Here is a 20,376-nt window from a genome sequence, read left to right on the forward strand (position 1 = left end):
AGTACAATAACCTATGTGAAAATAAAACTGATTTTTTAATGATAATCCTGCTAGTTTTAATATTTTTCTAAGTTTTTTGTTGTCGTTGTTGTTGTAAATTTTTTTTTAAATTTTACAAAAAAACATTTATTATTATTGTTAAATGTTTTGATTTAACAAAATTGAATCTACAAACTTTTCTAAAATGATTTATTGTAATCTATGGTAATAGTATTTATCTAATGTAGACTTTTTAAATACTAAAAATTGCTGATTTATAAAAGTTTTGCAGATTTGGGGTATTGTTTAATAAGTGACTTAGCTATTTACAAAAATTTTGGAAGAGTCTTATTTTCCAATCGTCTAAATTGTAGCAGTCTAAAGAAAACATTTATAAATTATACTATATACATACTTCAAAGAATCTTCATTCTAACATTACCCTTTAATCAATATCTGAAAGAAATACAGCTTAATTACTTGCTCGTTATTGAGACTAAATAATAAAATTAAAACTAAGTACTTTGGAAAAAATCTAGTCCTGATTCAAAAGGTCAAACAAATCAAATTTGATTTTAAGTCCAAGCACTTCACGATATTCAAAAAGTAAAATTAAATAATTTGAAAATTCAAATTTTTAAAGTGGATCATAAACTTTTCAGTAGTCATCAAACATTTATTCTAAGTCATTATAAAATCAAATACATAAAGTGAAAGCAAATAAAAACAATTTCTTTTGGGTAGGTTCATTTGAACCTCAAATTAAAAAAAAAATCAATGTTTTTTTTAGCAGCAACAAGTTTTACTTGGCTTTGCTTCACCAAACTCTCCAGGACAAGCTGGCTTGAAGGTATCACCACCAAACAAAAAGTTGCCCAAGAACCCACCAATGAAGATGCAAATAATGACGTAACCGTTGTAGTACATAGCGAAAAGCATAATAAAGTAAGCTCCAGCATATTGAAGAAGATATAATCCAGCACGAATTGCTTGCGAAAAGATCGATGGTGTGTAGTGAACGGCATTAGGGTTGCTTCTGAGAACTGGGAAGATGGGATCTTGGAGAACGTATTGAATAGCGGGAACATTTTGCTTGAGATTTTGAGAGCCATCGGAGCTGCCATTGTCACGGAATGCAGAGGACTTTTCAGTCCATCTACGAAGAAGGTATCTGTCGTATTCTCTCTGGATGCGTCTAACAATTTCAACAAGAATGCAAATGCAGATGACACCAATACAAGTACCAGCAAACTGACCTCTGGTCTTGACGTGCCATGAACGGGCAAGGAAACATGAGTTAATGGTATACCAGTTCCACAACATGGAAATTTTGCAAGAAGAACCAGAGCTCATAGACATGGACATTGAAGAAGAGGTAGAAGAAGCTGAAGCGGCAGCAGTAGATGCACTAGCACTCATACCAGACATTCCAGACATGCCAGACATTCCGGTAGCAGTAGCAGAAGCTGAGGAAGCCATAGACATAGCGGCAGTAGCAACAGCAGAGGAAACGGTAGAAGCCATCGACATGCCAGACATGCCAGACATTCCAGACATGCTGGAGGCAGTTGCAGTTGCTGAAGAAATGGCAGAAGAAATTGTTGAAGCCATTGACATGCCGGACATACCAGTCATGCTAGCCATGGTGGAAATTGCAGATGCGACTGAGGAAGTCGTAGTTCCCATATCCATTCCGTCCATTGTGAATCACTAGTTGAATATATTAAGATGCAAGAAAGTTTAAAAAAGTGAAAAGAAAAACAAAAAAAAAAAATCAGCAAAGGTGGGCAATTTGTCTATTGAACAACTTGTCTTTTGAAATCTATTGTATATATTTATTTACAAGATCGAAATTATTCAAAAAAAAAAAAAATTATAGAACTAGCCACGATATTTATATGTCATGTACGTTTAATTGCATCCCCTCCTTGGAAAAAACTTTGACTGAACCTGAGCCTTGGCTGATACTAGCTGCGTATAGCAAATTGTCAAAAATCCCAAATTGGGAAAATTTATTTGCTCATGATGGTTTAAAGAAGGTGGTGTAATTTGCTCATATGCAGGACACCAACCGCCAAACCCCACAGACCTGCGGCGTAAGGCTACCTAATTCGTTCAAACACCCGAAAATATCATCCTCGAAGCTTGTCCATCCGAACATGTAAGCTTGAAAAATAAGAAAATTTTTAATTATTTTTTTTTTCTATTTTAATAGTGGCTGCAAAAAGGGATTTGAATCGGGATTATGGAAACCATTTTTATAAAAATCATTCGAGTTCAGAAAGTTTAACAGATGATAATTTTTTTTTTCAAGCTTTGTTGAATGATTGGTTGGATTTCAAGTGCTTTGTATGGGAAGATTTTTGATATTACAATCTAGAAATAATGAAATCTCGTTGGTTAAAATTTTTTAACAATATTATATTAGTAAAACTTCTAATGTACATTGTTACATCCAATTAATAAAAGAAATCTTCTTCCGAATTCAAGATATCTCGAGATATCTCAAGATAAGCAAACTCATTTTGAAAAGATATCAACTTTGAAAGCTTCAAATTTATGGGAAATTGTTTTAGTTTTTTTTATGGTATATCTTCATTTAATATGAATAGAAAGAATGTCTCTACAGCTACAATTATGATAATAATAATGTTTTCAACGAATTCCAATTGACAATTATATGTTTTCAATATCTTCGAAACAATCAAACAAACCCCTATGTTTTAGAAATTTAAAATATAGTTTTCAACGGTAATATCAACATTGGATAATTAACTAGTTAACTAGTTTACAGATGATAATGCCCATATTATTTCTGTAAAATTAAACTATGTTCTTCTCATCTCATCTCTTACTTGAACCCTGTATTTCTTAAAAAAGGATTTTCAAGTCAAAAAAAGGAAAAAAAACATGCTCACTGTTACTACAAATGACAACGGATGATGATGGCGTAATTCTCACACACCCTATTGTAGGGCTAAAGGTTAATTAAAAGTGTTATACTTTGGTTAGAAATTCTTAAAATACAATAGCCCATTATTTTATTCCATGGATTTGATACCAAGAGCATGGTCTTTTATGAGAAATCATTGGTTATGGTCTATATTTTCAGTTTCACTAGCCGGATATCTTTATGTAGATCATACTGATGTTGAAACTAGATTCAGTGGACCTTCATGTGTTTAATATTTTATCAAGTTTAGTCATTTCATCCCATTAATCTTCAATTATAATTACCAGCTCAACGTATATATCAATTGAAAGAATATTATATCATTATATTATCTTTTAAAAAAAAAAAAAAAAAAAAAAAAACAGTCCTTATTCTGTTATACTATACTGTTATCCTGTATCTCCTATTTCCACCCTATTCTTAAACATAGCCTTAACTTATACGTTTCATTTCTTTGCCCATATTTATATAGTGTCTGTATCATCATAGTAATGCCATGATAGTTTTTACAATCATTTATATCGTATTTATGTTTATACATCTGTATATGACTATCATCATAGTAATATCATGATAGTTTTCACAATCATTTATATCTCATTTATGCTTATAATTTACTTTATTTTTTGAATATAAACTCTTTAATTGTTCCAATTATTATCATGGTTTTAAGTGCCAGAGAGTGTGTGGGTTGGGTGTAGAGGGGGGTGCAAATGAGCTCATTATACTTCCGTTTTGGGAAACAGTATCAACTCAAAAAAAAAAATTCCTTCAATTTGTTTGAATATTCTATATAAATGAATATAAGCATATAAGTAGTCTTTTCAAATCCTTTTGTTCAAGAATTACTTTTTTTTTTCTATTATTATACTCATTAATAAGAAAAAATTTTCATTTATTTTTACTCAAATCTACTAATTATACTTCATAGCCCTTTGTTTGTCGGCACTTTCACTCCTCATTTGTTTTTTTTTCTAAACAAAAACCTCTTGACCTTGACTACGTAACCGCTTTCGAGTTGTATCTGGGTTGCCATCATCTGCAAGTTTTGCAAGAAGTTTTGTCCGTACGATGAGCGGACCAGTAAGTTCTGTCTCAAGCTCAGCAGCTCTAGCAGCAGGCCACAGTGCGTAGTTTTGTTTCGGTAAACTTGTTGCAGCAATAACAGCACTACTACTTGAAACTGCGACATTATTGCTTCCACTCAAAGTGCCGCTTTGTGGACCCAAGCGAAGCATTTCTTTTATTGGCGTAGCTTGAGAATCAACTGGAATACGAGCACGTTTAATGAGTCGTGTTAACACACTCTCGGTGCTTGTTTCCTGAACTCGGAAACGTCGTCCAATAGTTCCCATAAGTACATCATCCACATATGTTCTTACCAAATCGTTAATTGTAGTAGGAGGAATGCCAACCTTGCTCAATAGCAAGTCTACCAAAGGATCCATATAGGTTTGGATTGTTTTGACCACCAGTGCATATGCATCCAAATCGTCTTCGTCCACAACCTTACGTTTAGTCTTATGGGAAGTGGAAGGGTTTTTACGTTTTGTAGATAAGTCAAACGTGTCATTTTCTAGAGCCCGCAAAGATTCAAGCGACAGCCGGTTTATTTTCTTAACCACGAAAAGTTCAAACTCAAAGTACGAAACCCAAAAGTGAGGGAGTGTAGAGAGCAACCCAAACCCAGCAGCCCCTACACTGTTTAGTGATGGAGCAGCAGAAGAAGAGGCAGTCTTGGCCGCAATGATATGATCTTGAAAGTACTTGCGGGCAAGTGCAACGCTTTGAGCAAATAATTGCAACCGGCCAGCTGGATGCTTGGAATGGTTGTAAAGGTGGGCCACAAGTAGAGCCTTAGTGGCCACCAGGAATGTAACAATCTCTGGATAATCTGATATAGGCTTGCTCAGTTTGAGAAGTATTCCTTCTGTTTCTGTTGAGAGATTTGTTTCCCCAAGTAAATTCTCAAGCTCTTGGTCGTTTTCGTCGCCAAGCAGAAACTGGACATACCTCAGAGCACTTCCGATACCACCAGCACGCTTTTCAAGCTCTATCCTATAGAAAAAGGGTTCTGTAAAGTCAACATTTTTCAGCGTTCGTTTGAGTGATGCATCTTTCCATGGACGCGCCCGCTCAACTCGTTCTTTCTTTTTAATTTTTTCTCGCAATAACGATGCTGTCTTGTCTTCATTGTATGTGGCTGCAAGTGTCATACCCTCGCAAGCTTCTTCTTGCATGGCTTGTAAGATATCACGCGCACGAACTATTTCTCCAAGTGATTCTTCAAACATTGAGTATTGGAATCGAATAAATGGTCTTGTGACAGGGACATAAATGTTAGATGCACGTCGATACACGTTGCGAGTGTCTTCATAAAGTTGTTGACTTTGTTCCTTGAATTTCCCCTCTGGTTGCGCATAAGCTCGAGCCAGTGAGTAAAGCCAGCGCACGTAACGTAGCCATATAGAGTCATAAAGAGCACATGGGATTAAAGCACGCTCATAAAGTGTACGGGCCTGTTCCAAAGCATCCTCGACAACATCCTCAGTAATGCATTCTTTCCAATACAGCTCTTCTTGTTCAAGGGAGCCGTCATTATTTCTGGAATTTGTGAACAATTTCAGTATTCTCTGGTACTCATTTTCAGCCCAGGTGAGATATGACTGCCAGTTTTCAAGTTGGTCGGGTTCGAGCTCTACTACATGGAAGTACGAACGCGAAATAAGTGACTCATAAGCCCAACGGTCAGTAGTTCCTTGTTGTGTTCGTGCAAAAATAATGTTTGCAAAGTAATCGAGAATGGCTTGTGGTGTTATAATTTTTTTGGTAGCCTTTTCCTTCAGGTAAGCAACTTCCATAGGTCGTAATACAAGTAATGCAGTTTTTTCATCGACAGGAGCAGTATCCAAATCATCATAAAGGGAACTTAAAAAGCTAGAAAGTTCTTCACTGAATTGTTCATAATAACGAGCATACTGATGAAGTGGCAGACGCACAATTCGTGAGAGGATCTTGAGAGATGATTTGGGTATATTATCGGGTGAATGTGATACCTCAAAGGCCAAGTACTCGTCCCAAAAAACGTGCGACATAAAGTCGCGGCCAATTACAGCAGCTGCACGTTCAAAAACGGAATGTACGGTGTCAATTTGTTTTTTTCGTTCAGTGTTTTTGGATGTGGATGTGGATGTGGATGTGTCATCTACAGTCAAGCCTTCGACCAGAAATGTAGTATAGGCCGACCACAGGTCGATCGACATGGGGAAGGCAGCAACTGCACGCTCGTGAACAGCCAAGGCAGTGGCAGAAACGTTAAGAAGAGGGTTCCACCATTCGGATTTGTCAGTGTTGTTGTTGTTGTCAGATGTTGTTGTGCTTTCTGTAAGTTTGTGTTCTTCAGTGAACCCGACTTCTAACGCCACGTACTTGCTCCAGTAAGCAAACAGTAACGGGAAACGCTCAAGAAATTTGTCATAGACTTCACGGGATGTACTTTTTATGGTAGTGTATATCTGCATAAAAGCAGGGGTATGATTTTTTTGTTTTTCAGATTGTTGTTTGGAGCGAAGATAATGCAGGACCTCTTGCGAAGCTTTGGTTTGGACGCGCTCTGTATGCTCAATCAAGCGTTCCCAATAGTCGAGATTATCTGGGTCCGATTTGACTGCTGCATAGGCCTGATTCCATTGCGCATCGTCTTGGTTTAAAATCAAGTTGACCATGAGGTTGTGGATGGAAGTGTGAGACTTGTTTAATTTGTTGTTGATGTTGTTGTTTTCCAATAACAAGATCAATAATGTTGAAATAAAAATGTTTTTGGTGGAGCGGCGATATACGTTTTGTTAAATTTTTTGTCACATATTTATATTTTGTAATAGATATATTTGTTACAATGAGATTTTTCAAAATTTGTTACATCTTTATGTTAAAGTTTATGGGATTGCAGTTTGATAGGTGAAAGAACTTTTTTTTTTTCATGTATATTTTCAAAAATCTGTAATGTTATTATTATTATTATATTAATTATATTAGATCAGATGGTTCACCAGGTGTCTTTTTTCAGAATAAATACAAAAAGTAACTATTGATACCCATGAGAAGTTTATTGTAAATAACTGGTTTTCTTCAACATTACAAAAAACACGAGGTCTGCTCAATTTTTCATCACCAATTTAACATCTACCAATAGTTTAAAAGGAAAAAGGAGGAAGGGTGAGGGGAGAGGAGAGGAGAAACCCCGGGATCATTAAAATCAGATGCCAAGCTGAAAGAAGTGGAGTTTATATTTCATTCTTAATAATGGATCCATCAGTTTAAACTGTAAATAAATGGGCACAAATTTTGAATTTTTGACTTTTTTTTTTTTTTTTCTTTTTTTTTCCAAAATTGGTTAAACGATACTATTCAAGACAAGATAAGATTTGAAAAGTCTATATCAGTCTTAAAAAAAAAAAAAAAAAAGACCTCACTCAGCTTTAATAGCTTTAAATTTTCCTAGAGCAAATGAACTCGGGAAAGATAATTTTATATTTTGTATTTTAAAGAAATAATTACTGATCATCAGAATATTATTATGATCATAATATTTATGGGCTTACAAAAGGATCATTTCTTCAACACTGTTTATAAGCTTATTTTAATAATTTATTCCGCAATTTAAAAATCAAACGAAACGTCTTTCGGAGTTTTAACAAATTGTATCAAAAAGAACAAATATGTTTCTTGGCTCAATTATATATATATATACTTTTTTGTCTTTTTATCTTTTTTTTTCCCTAGTCCCTTTTTATATTATATGAATTATATAATTCTAATTTGATCAATAAGTGGAATAGCCGCATGTTGATTGTATGTTTATCAATATGGTTAATTCTTTCAACGTTGGTAGGTTTATATTGAAAGTAAGATAAAAAAAATTAAAATTAAAAAAAAAAAAAAAAAAGAAAAAAAAAGGAAATTCAGGACTAAGAAGACGCACATTTCTTTATTTAATAGTCATTTCAATGATTAACAATATAATAAACAGAATCAAATTATTTAAAGTATAAAAAAATTGAAAGATCTAATTATTATCATTTTATTTCAAACACCTGACGCAACAATAAGACAAATATATAGGTATAAGTGTTACCGATTTCATCTACAATATTGGTAGATTATTAATGACTAAATAAAGAGGGAGGGGGAGGGATGAGAAAAAAAAAAAAAGGTTCTATTGTTTTATATTACTATTATTTCATTTGTTTCTTCTTTTCAATTTTCAATTTTCAATTTTTTTGGTTGCTTATATACAAAAATAATAATAAGCATGAATTTCATTTCATTTCATTTCATTTCATTTTGATAACAAAAGTATTGTTCTAAAAAAGATGGAGAAATTCAAATAAGGGGTGTGGCGAAAAAAAAAAAAAAAAAAAAAAATTTCTTTTATTTACAAATGAAACTCGCTTTTTAAATAAAACGGAAATTGAAATTTAAAAAACTGTGTAAATCGAGTCCTTGAATAAAAAAAAAAAAAAAAAAAAAAAACGTAAATGGTGTGGGGAATGTCCTTTTTTTTTTTAAAAAAAAAAAAATAAAATAGACTTTATGAAATTAATTTCAATTCTAATGATTAACCTTTTCCCCCTCCCCTTCCCTTCCACTCTATTGTTGAGTGTTGTTGTTTATTTAGTATTTGCCAGCACGTTTAAGGTCCAATATCTTTATCAGTTGAAGAATTGATGCTATTATATAAGTGGTGCTTACTACTTTATATTAAAAAAAAAAAAATATTATACATTAATGGAAAAATTGTTTTAAAGATGTGATTAAACAAAAAAAAAAAAAAAAGACATTTTTTTTTATCATTTTCAAGTGCTTGTTTTTTTGTTTATTTTCTTTTTGTGTTTCTTAAGAAAGTAAACTTGCTATTTTAAGCTTCTTATCTTCAGCTTCCTCAATTGTGGCAGGGGCACCGGTAGAGGTACTATTGGTGGTAGTGGTAGTCGGAATTATGGGCAGCTTTTCGCTTGCAGCAGCGGCCGCAGCAACTACATCCATGCCATTCATTGCTCGAGGATCCTCGAAATCGGCACGAGAATGAGATTCAGTCATTTCAGTATCTTCGTCGTAGCGAGAAGGAGGAGCAGCAACAGAAGCAGAAGCAGAAGCAGAAGCAGCGGAAGGAGGCACTGAGCTCGATCCTGCCAGTGATTTTTTCCGAGAAGAATCAAAGTAGTTACCCTCGTTAAATCTAAGCTTAGGTTCAGAACCGTTGTTGTTATTTCCACCATTAGTGGTGCTGCCTGAAGCATTATCAACCGGAGATGAAGAGGGGAAATATGATTGAGTGGGGGTATTTTTCGTAGCAGGGTCTTCTGAAGAAATAGAAGATTCTAAAAGAGTTGAATTGCTACTATTTCCAGTCATGTCTGCGAGTCTCAAATTTGCCTGTTGGCCATTTTCTTTAGACTCCATAAGACCCAGACCCACGCCATTGGGTGTCATCTGGTTCGGAAGGTACCCGGAAATACTGTGGCGGTGTTGGAAAGGAGAAGCAAGTTTGAAGGATGTAGAAGAAGAGGAAGATGAAGATGAAAAAATGCCCTTGTTAGAGTTTGGTCCTAGTGGAGACCCTGGAGTTGTGGAAGCCATCGAACCATTGGGATAAATGCTGGAAATGGCCGAAGAAGCAGGTTGGGTCAAAAAGGTTGGAGGTGGAGGAGATTTAGAGTATGCGGAAGATGAAGATGAAGAGTTGGAGGTTGAAGAAGAAGAAGTAGAAGAAGAACCTAGAGGAGGAGAGACTGGGAGTTTCCCATTAGATGAAAGAGACGAGACAGGGGGTAAGAAGGTGCTTAAAGGTTTCATTGTGTGTGTAGGAGTGGTAGATATCGAAGAAGAGGCTGTGGAGTTTGAAGAAAGAGAAGAATTGGTTGAAGAGGTAGATCCAGAGGAGCCAGCAGATGATGGGGCAGTTATTGGGCCAGGAGGGACTGAAACCTCTGGGGGTGGTAATGGAACGACATGAGAATTTCTGCGTGAAGATGAGTTGCCAGTGAGAGAGTATTTTGAAAGAGAATGAATAGAGCCTGAGAGTGGGTCTTCATTATCAGATGAGTTTGCCATGCTACTATCGATAGAAGATGTGCGAGAAGAGGGATTATAGTTTGCAGAAGAAAGAGCAGTTGCCGAGAAACGGCGAGTATAAGGTGTATTTGAGTAAAGTTCATCTGCAGGAGAAGAAGTAGCCAACCCCATGGCTCGCTTACGAACAGAAGATGGATGTTGGTAAACAGAAGCCGAGCGGGTGTGCTGGGGAGGGAACCGTGGTCCTCCATTAGGCGGTGAGGGGCCTGACGAAACAATAGGATAGAAGGAGGGAGGAGGAGGTGGACCTGAAGAGTTGATATTGTTTTGAGAGGCCCAAGATGGAGCAGAAAGATCTCCTGTGGAAGTAGGGCCAGAAACTGAGCCATTAGCTCCAGTGGTGGCGGCAGCGGCGGCGGCGGCGGCAGCTGCTGCTGCAGCAGCAGCGGCTCCATGAGGAGAAGACTGGTGAGGATCGATATTACTAGAAGGCATAGCAACAGATGAAGATTTTCTAAATCCAGAAGAGTCGGAAGTGTAAGCAGAGTTGAAGATAATACCGGAGGAAGGAATTCCTCTGCTTGGAGATGCAGTAGGATCGTTTTGAGCATATGGAGGTTTTGAGAGGCCCTGGTTTGTAGAAAATGGAGAAGGGGTATGAGGAGCATGTTGTTGCTGTTGTTGTTGTTGTTGCTGATAAGCAGAGTGGATATTTGGCATCGATACTCTATGATGAGAAATTCTTGGAGCAGAGCCAAGATGGGAGGATGATCCTTGGGGGTATTGGTGGTGGGAGTCTTGAGCCATTGAAGATTGGTGGCTTTGTTCATAGTTTTGTTGGTTTTGGTGTTGTGATGGTGGTGGTGGTTGGCCTGACATTGAATAGTTAGAGTTGAAAAGGGATGATGATGCAGGAGGCTGTGATAATTGTTGGGACGAGGGATTTTGATGGTTCGGGTAGTCGTAAGATTGTTGATAAGATGAAGGGTATTGAGAAGGAGGAGTTGATGATGGGGAGGCATGCTGTTGAGAAGGTAGAGGGTATTGAGATTGGATAGAGCCATTGTAAGAAGGTTGTTGTGAAGGCGAAGAAGTTGATGAAGATTGTTGATGAGAAGAATAATATTGAGATGGGCCCAAATCATGCTGGATATGGCCATTTATAGAATGGTTTATACCATAAGAAGAATTGTGAGGTTGTTGTTGCTGCTGTTGTTGCTGTTGTTGCTGTTGTTGCTGTTGTTGTTGTTGTTGAGGACCCGATAAGGGCTGTTGAATGTTTGGGCCAGCAGTTGGAAGTCCTGGAGGTCTATTTGCTAAAGAGGCCCTTCTGCGGCGGCTAGCACCACCATTCCACCAATTTTTGACAGCATTATCGGAGCGGCCATTTAAGCGGCGCGAGATTTCAGCCCATTTTTTACCATGGATAGCTACGAGTTGTTCAATCATGGCACCTTCTTCATCGGTGATTGGGGTATGGTTAAGAGAAGGCTTGAGATTTTGGTGATAGCGTTCACGACATTGTTTTGCGGTGCGTGTTCCGAGGAGCTGTGAGAGTCGGACCCAGTTGTTGGGGCCATGTTCTTCAATTAAGCGAAGGAGGTCAGAGTCCTCAACGGCAGACCACGGCCCACGACGGGTCTGCTGGATGAGTTGGGAGTTTGTTTGAGATATCGTTGCGGTTTGTTTAACGTGTACGGAGACACCAAGTAGGTCTGGGCTTGTTTTTGAAAGGGGTTGAAGTTTGTGGTGGTGGTTGTGGTGGTTGTGGTGGTTGTGGTGGTTATGGTTGTGGATATTTAATAAAATGGTGGTAGTAAATATGACGGGAAAGAACAAAAGAAAAAGGAAGAAAAAAAAAAAGAAGGGCAGCAGGAAGGGTTTTATATATAAAGTAAGCACATTCTACATATATTATTATTAAATAGTAAATAATAACAACAACTTCTATCCATATAGTAAAAATTCACACACACACAACAGAAGAAAAATTTTCTTTTTTTTTTTCTTTATATATATATATATATATATATATTCATAGATTTATATATAAATTCATAAAAAAAATTTAAATATTTTAAATAAAAGTTCTGCCAAATTAATTTGTCTTTTTTTTTTTTTTTTGAAGGTTTATTTTTTTTTTTCTTTTTTATATATATAAAATAGCCGAGTCCTCATATCAAATTAGATAATTAACATAAAACGGGCGAGACCCGCCACGGACCTGCTAAGTATTATAAGTCCAACCCTTTTTTTTTTTTTTTTTTTTTTCCCATTCAGGGATAGAAAGATAGAAAGAAGGGACATCGGTCCAATGCTTCAAACACTACTTGTGTTGATTAGTAAATGAAGAAGAAGATGATGAAGAGAGAAAGGAAATGTTATGCTTATAAACGCGCGCATATTGACGATCCGCGACATCAGCATATGCAATCTGGGACATTTTTCAATAAACACGGTAATAGAACTTTGATGAAGAGAAGGAGAAGACACTGAGCTGTTTTATATTAGTTTATCTTCAATTAAAAATAATAATGATATTATTATTGTGATTTATTGGACTTATATGGCCCATATTTATATATTTATCTATCTATCTACATATTAAACGTGTTTCTTTCATGTGTGTAGACCAAATGGTTTTTGCATGAAATTCATTTGCACTCACACTTACGCAATATTGATTGTTATTGGGATAAAAGTCATTCATTTATTCATATACTGCCACCTTGTATATATATTATATATAATATATATATCAAAAAAAAAAAAAAAATCTCAAATCTGAGTGTTACCATGTGGAGAAAAATTTTTTTTTTTTTTTTTTTTTTTTGGTAGAAGCTGCTGTTTCTAAAAGTTGGCCATTGTCAAAATGCAAACAATGAATCGGACATCGGCTGCATCAAAAGTTCCGTATCAACAACTGCAACAGCAACTGTAACTATAACTATAACAGTAGCAGTAGTAAACCATTGAACATGCCAAAATATATATATAATACCAAGACTCAAGCATTTCTCTTTAATCTCTCTTTAATTTTGTATTTTTTTTTTCTTGTATATATATATCTATCTAACCGTTGAGAACACTTAAGTGGAAGTAATAATATCTCAACGAAATGTTTGGCTGCCGTTTTTGCTGCCGTTTGGCTTACCGGTGGTGACTGCGGACTCAGAAAGCCGCAGTTGCCCATAAACGTTTAATGACTCCTTATAAAAGTATAGCCACCTAGCACCTCAGCTATCAGGAAAAGACCGATACAATGGGAAGTCAAAAATAAAAATAAAAATAAAAAAATAAAATAAAATAAAATAAAATAAAAATAAAAATAAAAATAAAAATAAAAATAAAAATAAAAATAAAAATAAAAATAAAAATAAAAATAAAAAAAAATAAAAATAAAAATAAAAATAAAAAAAAAAAAAATAAAAATAAAAATAAAAATAAAAAAAAAAAAAAAAAAAAAAATAAAAATAAAAATAAAAATAAAAATAAAAAAAAATAAAAATAAAAAAAATAAAAATAAAAAAAAAAAAAAAAAAAAAAAAAAAAAAAAAAAAAAAAAAAAAATAAAAATAAAAATAAAAAAATAAAAAAAAAAATAAAAATAAAAATAAAAATAAAAATAAAAATAAAAATAAAAATAAAAATAAAAATAAAAATAAAAATAAAAATAAAAATAAATAATAAAAATAAATAATAAATAATAAATAATAAAAATAATAATAATGAACGCAGTAATACATACAGATGGTGAAAATAAATGGCAGTTGACTGCGCGCACTCTGTAAAGGAAGCAGGGAGAAATGGATCAAAAAAAATAAAAATAAAAATAAAATAAAATAAAATAAAATAAAATAAAATAAAATAAAATAAAATAAAATAAAATAAAATAAAATAAAATAAAATAAAATAAAATAAAATAAAATAAAATAAAATAAAATAAAATAAAATAAAATAAAATAAAATAAAATAAAATAAAATAAAATAAAATAAAATAAAATAAAATAAAATAAAATAAAATAAAATAAAATAAAATAAAATAAAATAAAATAAAATAAAATAAAATAAAATAAAATAAAATCTAAAACGGTCTGTATTTGAGATTCGTCCAATCAAAATACAACAATGAGAAACTTTTTTTATTTTTTTATTTTTTTATTTTTATATTTTTTTTTTGGCCCAACATTGCCCAAATGGCATTATTTCCTCACTTCTTAGTAGTGTTTTGTTGATACTAATCTAATGTATATAGATAGATAAGAAATGAAATAAAATAAAATAAAAATAAAACATTTTTCACTATTTTTTTTTCATTTTTTTTTTTTTGCAATCTTCATAGATATATGTTTCAATTTTGAAAAAAAAAAAATTTTGGATATTAATTAATAGATTATAATCTTCTTAGAATCTTTTGATATCCATTTTATTTTATTTTATTTTTTTAGAAAAAAAAAAAAAATTCGGTCTTTGGTCACCCACTGGAGATTCTCGTGACTGTAACGGTAATGCTAGCAGTAACAACAGAAGCAGCAGCAGCAGCAGCTTTCCCTTCTTTCAACACGAAATGGAATGGAAATTTCTTTGGCACGCGCAGAGATGTGATATGATGAGTTTTGAATGATGAAGAGTAAACATTTCAATATTCAATCATATAATCATATTAAATCTTTGTGAAGATAGAAAGATGAATTTTCTTTTTAAAAGTCACAATAGTCTTTGAAACTCCCTCAAATGCAATATAGAAAATAAAAATTAAAAAAAAAAAAAAAAAAGTTTATAAATTCTTTTTAAAGAAAAAAAAATTATTTCTTTCTTATAAAATTCTTCTTTATGAGCCTTTCTTTTATTTTCATTTCATTTCAAGCCCTAAATAAATTTTTGTTACGGAAGGTCAAAAAAAAAAAAAAAAAAAAAAAAAAAGAAAAAATTTATGTAATTTCAATTTGGCGATTTTGAAAATAAGCTTGGAACCCATAATCGAATCTCAGCCGTTTTCCATTGGGTTAGGTTTTTTCTATTCTATTCTCTATTTTTTTTTTTTTTTTTTTAAATCTTCTCCCCACAATAACCACCACCACCACCACCATTATGATGGCTTCGCTTTAGCCGAGGTTGTCCCACATAGTCTGCCTCCTCCTCCTCCTTCAAACACTCCAAAAAAAAATCTCCACCATAACAACACAATCTCAATTAAACACACACACACACACACACCCCTCCCCCACAATTCAATTTCTCCAAATATGTCTGGACTATAAAAATATGTCAACTTCCCTCATAGTCCCTCTATTAACCTTTTTTCCTTCATCTTACTCATCTCCCAATTCTTCCCCCTTCCTCCTCCTCCTCCTCCTCCTAATCAAACACCATGTCTGACATCACTTACAAGGTTGTGGGTAAAACCGCAATCATCTCCCTAAACAACCCAAAAAAGTTCAACAGCTTGACCCAGGCCCAATACCGCCGTCTCGAACAGCTCATGCAACTTGCAGCCCGTGAACCCTCCACCACTATCACTCTACTCCAATCTTCTGGTAAATTCTTTTCCGCAGGTGCAACCGTCGACCCTAAAGGTGTGGACTCTGACAAAATCGTTCTCAAGTTCCTCGAAGATCCCACCGACCCAGCCATAGTCTCAAACTTTCTGCGCTCCCGTGTCAATTACTCATATGGATTTGGCGCTCGTAACTTTACAATTACACATACCTTCTTCTCTCACCCAAAAGTCTTTGTCGTCGCCCTCAATGGCCCTGTCATTGGCCTTTCCGCTGCAATTGTAGCCCTCGCGGACTTTGTTATTGCTCGCGACTCCGCTTACCTTCTCACCCCTTTTGCTAACCTCGGCCTCCCCCCAGAGGGTGGCACCTCCTACTCTCTTCGCAGCAGACTCGGTCATTCTCTTGCAAGTGAGCTTCTTCTGGCCTCTTCCCCCGTCCAAGCTGCTGATCTCTACCGTGCTGGCTTTATCAACACCCTCGTTTCTACAAAAGAATACTCGGATGTTGACAAATTTAACGAATACGTTCTCAAGTGGATTGAAGGAAAGTTTTACTCCCTACACGATGAAAGTCTAACAATCTCAAAGGCACTCATGAAGCGTGCTCAGGAAACTGACTTTTTAGAAGTCGAACATGATGAAGTCATTGCAGGTGTAAACATGTTTGCAAAGGGTTATCCTCAAGAGCGTTTTGCTGCCTTGGCTTCTGGTAAGCTTAAGCATAAGTTGTAGTAGAAGAAATATATATATATATACTTTATTGTGAGAACAACAAAAAAAAAATTAAAAATAAATATAAATATAAGGCTATTGTTCATTCATCATTGTCAAGTAAGATACATAATCTGTATATAACCGGTTAGTTTAATCAAAAAGGCAACAACAATACATATATCAACCGTTTACATTAGTAGCTTAAAATATCCTGATGATGCATTTTCTGGTAGACTGTGACTAGGGACTAATGTCTCTGTTAGGGCTTGTCAGAAACAGCTAAGTTTATATAACCATTGTTTACTTCTGTCCATTATTTATTATTATTATTATTATTATTTACTTTACAAGCAAATATTTTGCTAGTAACTTTAATTTCTTTAAATCCTTACAATAAAATGCTAGTAAGAAATAAAATATTTGATTCCTATCTGATAAATATATTTCTCACAATTCTAGTTATTGGCTTTCGTCAATTATTACTGTATATAATCTTCGAAACAAAAATATATAAAGGTAATTAGATTAAAATAAAATAAAATAAAATAAAATAAAATAAAATAAAATAAAATAAAAATATCAATTAAATTTATGTGGTTGATTAAATCTGTTCATATGAACGTCTTTGCAAAAAAAAAAAATAAATAAATATAAAAATAATACAAAAAAAAATCTGTTTGTTTGTTTTGTTTGTTTTTATTGAAGAAAAAAAAATCTGTAAAAAATGGCTTATGTAATCGATTCAAAGATTTAATATATAAGCTCTATCTTTTTTTAAATTTCAACAATCACTAAAGGTTCTGTAGTGTAGTTGGTTATCACCTTGGATTCTGATTCCAATAACCCCGGTTCGAATCCGGGCAGGACCTTTACTTTTTATCTTTGTTTTCTTAACATTTTTTTTTCCTCCCTCTTCCCTCCCAGTCTATAGTAAGTACTTGCTTTACTACACAAATGTTCCAACAGCAGGTTTTCATCTTTTTTTTTTTTATTTTGTTCTTTTTTTTTTAAAGGTCGTATATATATATATATACATACTCCCCTAAAATGTTCTAGTTGGTTGGTCCTATCATATTCCTCGGTCAGAATTGCCAAGGCGTTTTCTGACATGAAAAAAAAAGCCCTCATTGCAACAAATTAAAAAAAAAAAAAATAAAAATAAAATAAAAATAAAAATTTAAGTAAACCCCAGAAGACAAACTATGCGACAAAAAAGATGGCATCTAATACGTATTACCTGATAACTTTTTGGCCCGCTTCTTATTTGTCAATATTTGACAAAATGCCGATATGATTTTTTTTTTTTTTGAGTACATGAGAAGTTGTTGAGGGTGTGTCATCAAACCCACATGCTTATATTCAAGTGAATGTTCTAATATATTTAATGTCATTCTAAACAGCCAAAAAAAAAAAAAAAAAAAAAAATTAATAATGTACAAAATATATTTATAAAAGAGAAAGAAAAAAATTAATAAATAAAAAAAAAAAAACCGAAAAGAAATCTATGCATTAAAATTCTTTGTAGTGACATCGTAAAATCGAAAATCACCCTTTGTTTTGGAGCTTCGAGGAGGTCGTTCATCATGGACATCATCATTTTCTGCCCCACTATTGGCAGGACTTCCATCTATGTCCTCAGCGATAATCCAAGGACCTTCAGAGCGAGGTGGCGGAGGAAGAAGTTGTTGTTTTCCATAATACTTGATGGCAATCGACAAAACCCAAAAAGGACACTTGTAGTAACGTTTACTCCCCAAAATCTTATACCTACTAGCACGGTCCCGGTAATGACCTTTAGACAAATTCCCATGAGCAAAGCAAAAATCAATAAGATCTATAGCATTGGCAGGTGATACTGCAATAAGATTATGGTCCTTCCGTAACAGACTCTTGCCATCAGATGTATAGTTACGTGTGTATTTGGGAGGCCATTCAATTGCAGACAAAAAACATTCCCGATTGGAATCCAAAGCTTCAATCACACGCGTCTGAGCCTGCTCAAGAGTCTTCACATCTGCTCCAAATATCTCTCGACCATGTTCACGTAAAAAGGCCTCCGGGAAATACACCTTGTTTATGAAAATGTCTCGCAGACACTCAAAACATTGAGCTGGTGTTACCCAAATGCTATCACTAACCTGCCTCGTTGCCAGTTCCATATACTCGATAGGCATAAATGTTTTCCCCATAATGTTAAGTTCCATGAGAGCAATAATATCTGGAGGAAACGTGTTGGTCCATTGGCGCATCAACCGCCTAAATCGCACCTTGGAAAGCTTTGAAATAAATTCATAATGAGGTGCAGTCTCCTTGGCCATATCCAAAAATGTTTGGATGGTGGAAAGAATTAAGTTTTCCGTAGCAATTGCATCGATAATTTTGGGGAAAGCCTCTCGAAACTCATAACAAAACTTGACGGCAGGCTCCGGTCGTTTGTCTCTCTCGGGTATCACTATGTCATTGGCTTTAGTACGAGAAGGAGGATTGGTTTCTGTAGTAGTTAGGGTTTTAGGAGGTGATGGGGTATGTTCAATTGTTCTTCGTTTTTTCTCTAAAGGCGGTAATCGAGGTGGTTGTTGATGCTGTTGCTGTTGTTGTTGTTGTTGTTGTTGCTGCTGCTGCTGCTGCTGATGCTGTTGCTGTTGCTGATGTGGCTGATGTTGTTGTTGTTGGGGTGGCGGTAACAATGCTGACGTCTGTATAGTTGATAAAGGTTGTAAAGTCGATGGGACTTCATGGTTTATTGCCTGCCACGAATTTCCTTGAGTGATTCCGTTACTACTACTTCCACTACTGCTATTATTTTTTCTATGGCTCTTGATCCCTCTTCCGTCTGCTCTGTCATGAGATTTGGGTGCAGGAATTAAAACTGGAATGGGAGCCTCAAAGTTATGTTCGCGGAGGGTAAAGTATACAATGAGATCTTTACGTATATGTTCAGCTTCCTGGTTAGAATTATGAAAATCCACAGGTGGTATCAGTTTGGCGTCGATTTGCCTAAAGCATACGTTAGATAATACGTGTATTATATTAAGAGCTGTGGATGGCCCACTGTTGTAAGGAGCATCCGACTGTTGGTAAAAAGTACGCCGAGACACTCTCATGGTATTTGCATCCAGCTGTCTGTCAAGCATAAAATTGTAAACAAATCCAATACACTCGTAGTAGTGTTTAAAGACAGAATATGGTATCACTTCAGTCAAGGGGGTAGGACCCATGTCAATATGATTTTGGGCCGGATCAAAGTAGAAAAATTCAGCAGAATTGGTCGAACTTGTACAAACCATCCAAAATAAGGTCCAGTGAGAGCTGTGAGGAGAAGACATGGGGAAAAAAAAGTGAGCATCTAAGTTGGTGCCGGTGCGACAGGCAGATATGAAATTGATGTTCATTTGTGAACTGCGAAGACAATGCTCGAGATGTGGTCTTGTTTCAAACCAAAACCCTCGATTTGAATTATTTTCGGAATCTTCACCTGTGGTCGGGCTATTATTGTTGGTAAGGCCATTACTAATGTTGCAAGAAAGATTTGCAGGGACTACCATTGCATTAATGCGCTCATGTGTTGCTGAAGGCCTAGCTCCAGGAACAACGAATTGAAAAACCATTTGTTCACGAAGGTAACGAGAGTATCTAATTTTCTGGTACAGCATCATGATGAGATGGGTATTGGATATTAAGCCGCTTGTTAGCAGTGAAAGATAGGAGGTTGGGCTGGTTCCGAGGTCATTGTACTCGGAGAATGTTGGGCATTCAAGCCGAATCGGAGACCTCATGGTTGATTGTCTTAAGAAACCCACGCTGGAGAAAATGATAATTGGTTGGGGTGGTCAGAGGTGATGCAGAGATATGAAATGAAAAATATTAAAAAAAAAAAAAAAAAAAGAAAAAAAAGAAAGAAAGGAAGAAAGAAAGAAAGAAGATAAAGATATATGAGTAAGTGACAAAAGACTAAGTTTGAGCCACGCACCACTACCATGGAAAGAAGAAAGAGGGAAAATGAAAGAGTTTATATTATATTATTATAATTATTATAATTATTATAATTATTTAATTATTTAATTATTAAATTAATTAATTAATTAATTAATTGTTTTATAATAATTATATATTGATAACTACTGTTTATTTGAAATAAAAAACATCGAGGTTCTTG

The 20,376-nt window shown here is 34.5% G+C and overlaps 5 protein-coding genes across 5 annotated transcripts; 1 reads left to right on the forward strand and 4 right to left on the reverse strand.

Moving 5' to 3' along the window:
- Positions 1-765: 765 nt before the first annotated feature.
- Positions 766-1,680, reverse strand: SAPINGB_P001491 (uncharacterized protein; the record flags this gene model as incomplete). The annotated part of the gene is made up of 1 exon (XM_031996212.1): positions 766-1,680. One exon carries the CDS (start codon positions 1,678-1,680, stop codon positions 766-768), a length of 915 nt encoding a protein of 304 aa, XP_031852103.1.
- A 2,226-nt stretch (positions 1,681-3,906) lies between these two features.
- Positions 3,907-6,657, reverse strand: SAPINGB_P001492 (uncharacterized protein; the record flags this gene model as incomplete). Its single annotated transcript, XM_031996213.1, has 1 exon — positions 3,907-6,657. The coding sequence occupies one exon, from the start codon at positions 6,655-6,657 to the stop codon at positions 3,907-3,909; it is 2,751 nt and encodes a 916-aa protein (XP_031852104.1).
- A 2,170-nt stretch (positions 6,658-8,827) lies between these two features.
- On the reverse strand, positions 8,828-12,716 carry SAPINGB_P001493 (uncharacterized protein; the record flags this gene model as incomplete). The annotated part of the gene is made up of 2 exons (XM_031996214.1): positions 8,828-11,650; positions 12,681-12,716. 2 exons carry the CDS (start codon positions 12,714-12,716, stop codon positions 8,828-8,830), a joined length of 2,859 nt encoding a protein of 952 aa, XP_031852105.1.
- A 2,661-nt stretch (positions 12,717-15,377) lies between these two features.
- On the forward strand, positions 15,378-16,238 carry SAPINGB_P001494 (uncharacterized protein; the record flags this gene model as incomplete). The annotated part of the gene is made up of 1 exon (XM_031996215.1): positions 15,378-16,238. One exon carries the CDS (start codon positions 15,378-15,380, stop codon positions 16,236-16,238), a length of 861 nt encoding a protein of 286 aa, XP_031852106.1.
- A 1,484-nt stretch (positions 16,239-17,722) lies between these two features.
- Positions 17,723-19,996, reverse strand: SAPINGB_P001495 (uncharacterized protein; the record flags this gene model as incomplete). Its single annotated transcript, XM_031996216.1, has 1 exon — positions 17,723-19,996. The coding sequence occupies one exon, from the start codon at positions 19,994-19,996 to the stop codon at positions 17,723-17,725; it is 2,274 nt and encodes a 757-aa protein (XP_031852107.1).
- Between the last annotated feature and the right edge of the window lie 380 nt (positions 19,997-20,376).

This window comes from Magnusiomyces paraingens (genome assembly GCF_902498895.1).
Source record: "Magnusiomyces paraingens strain CBS 517.90 genome assembly, contig: contig1, whole genome shotgun sequence".
Classification (NCBI taxonomy): Eukaryota; Fungi; Ascomycota; class Dipodascomycetes; order Dipodascales; family Dipodascaceae; genus Magnusiomyces; species Magnusiomyces paraingens.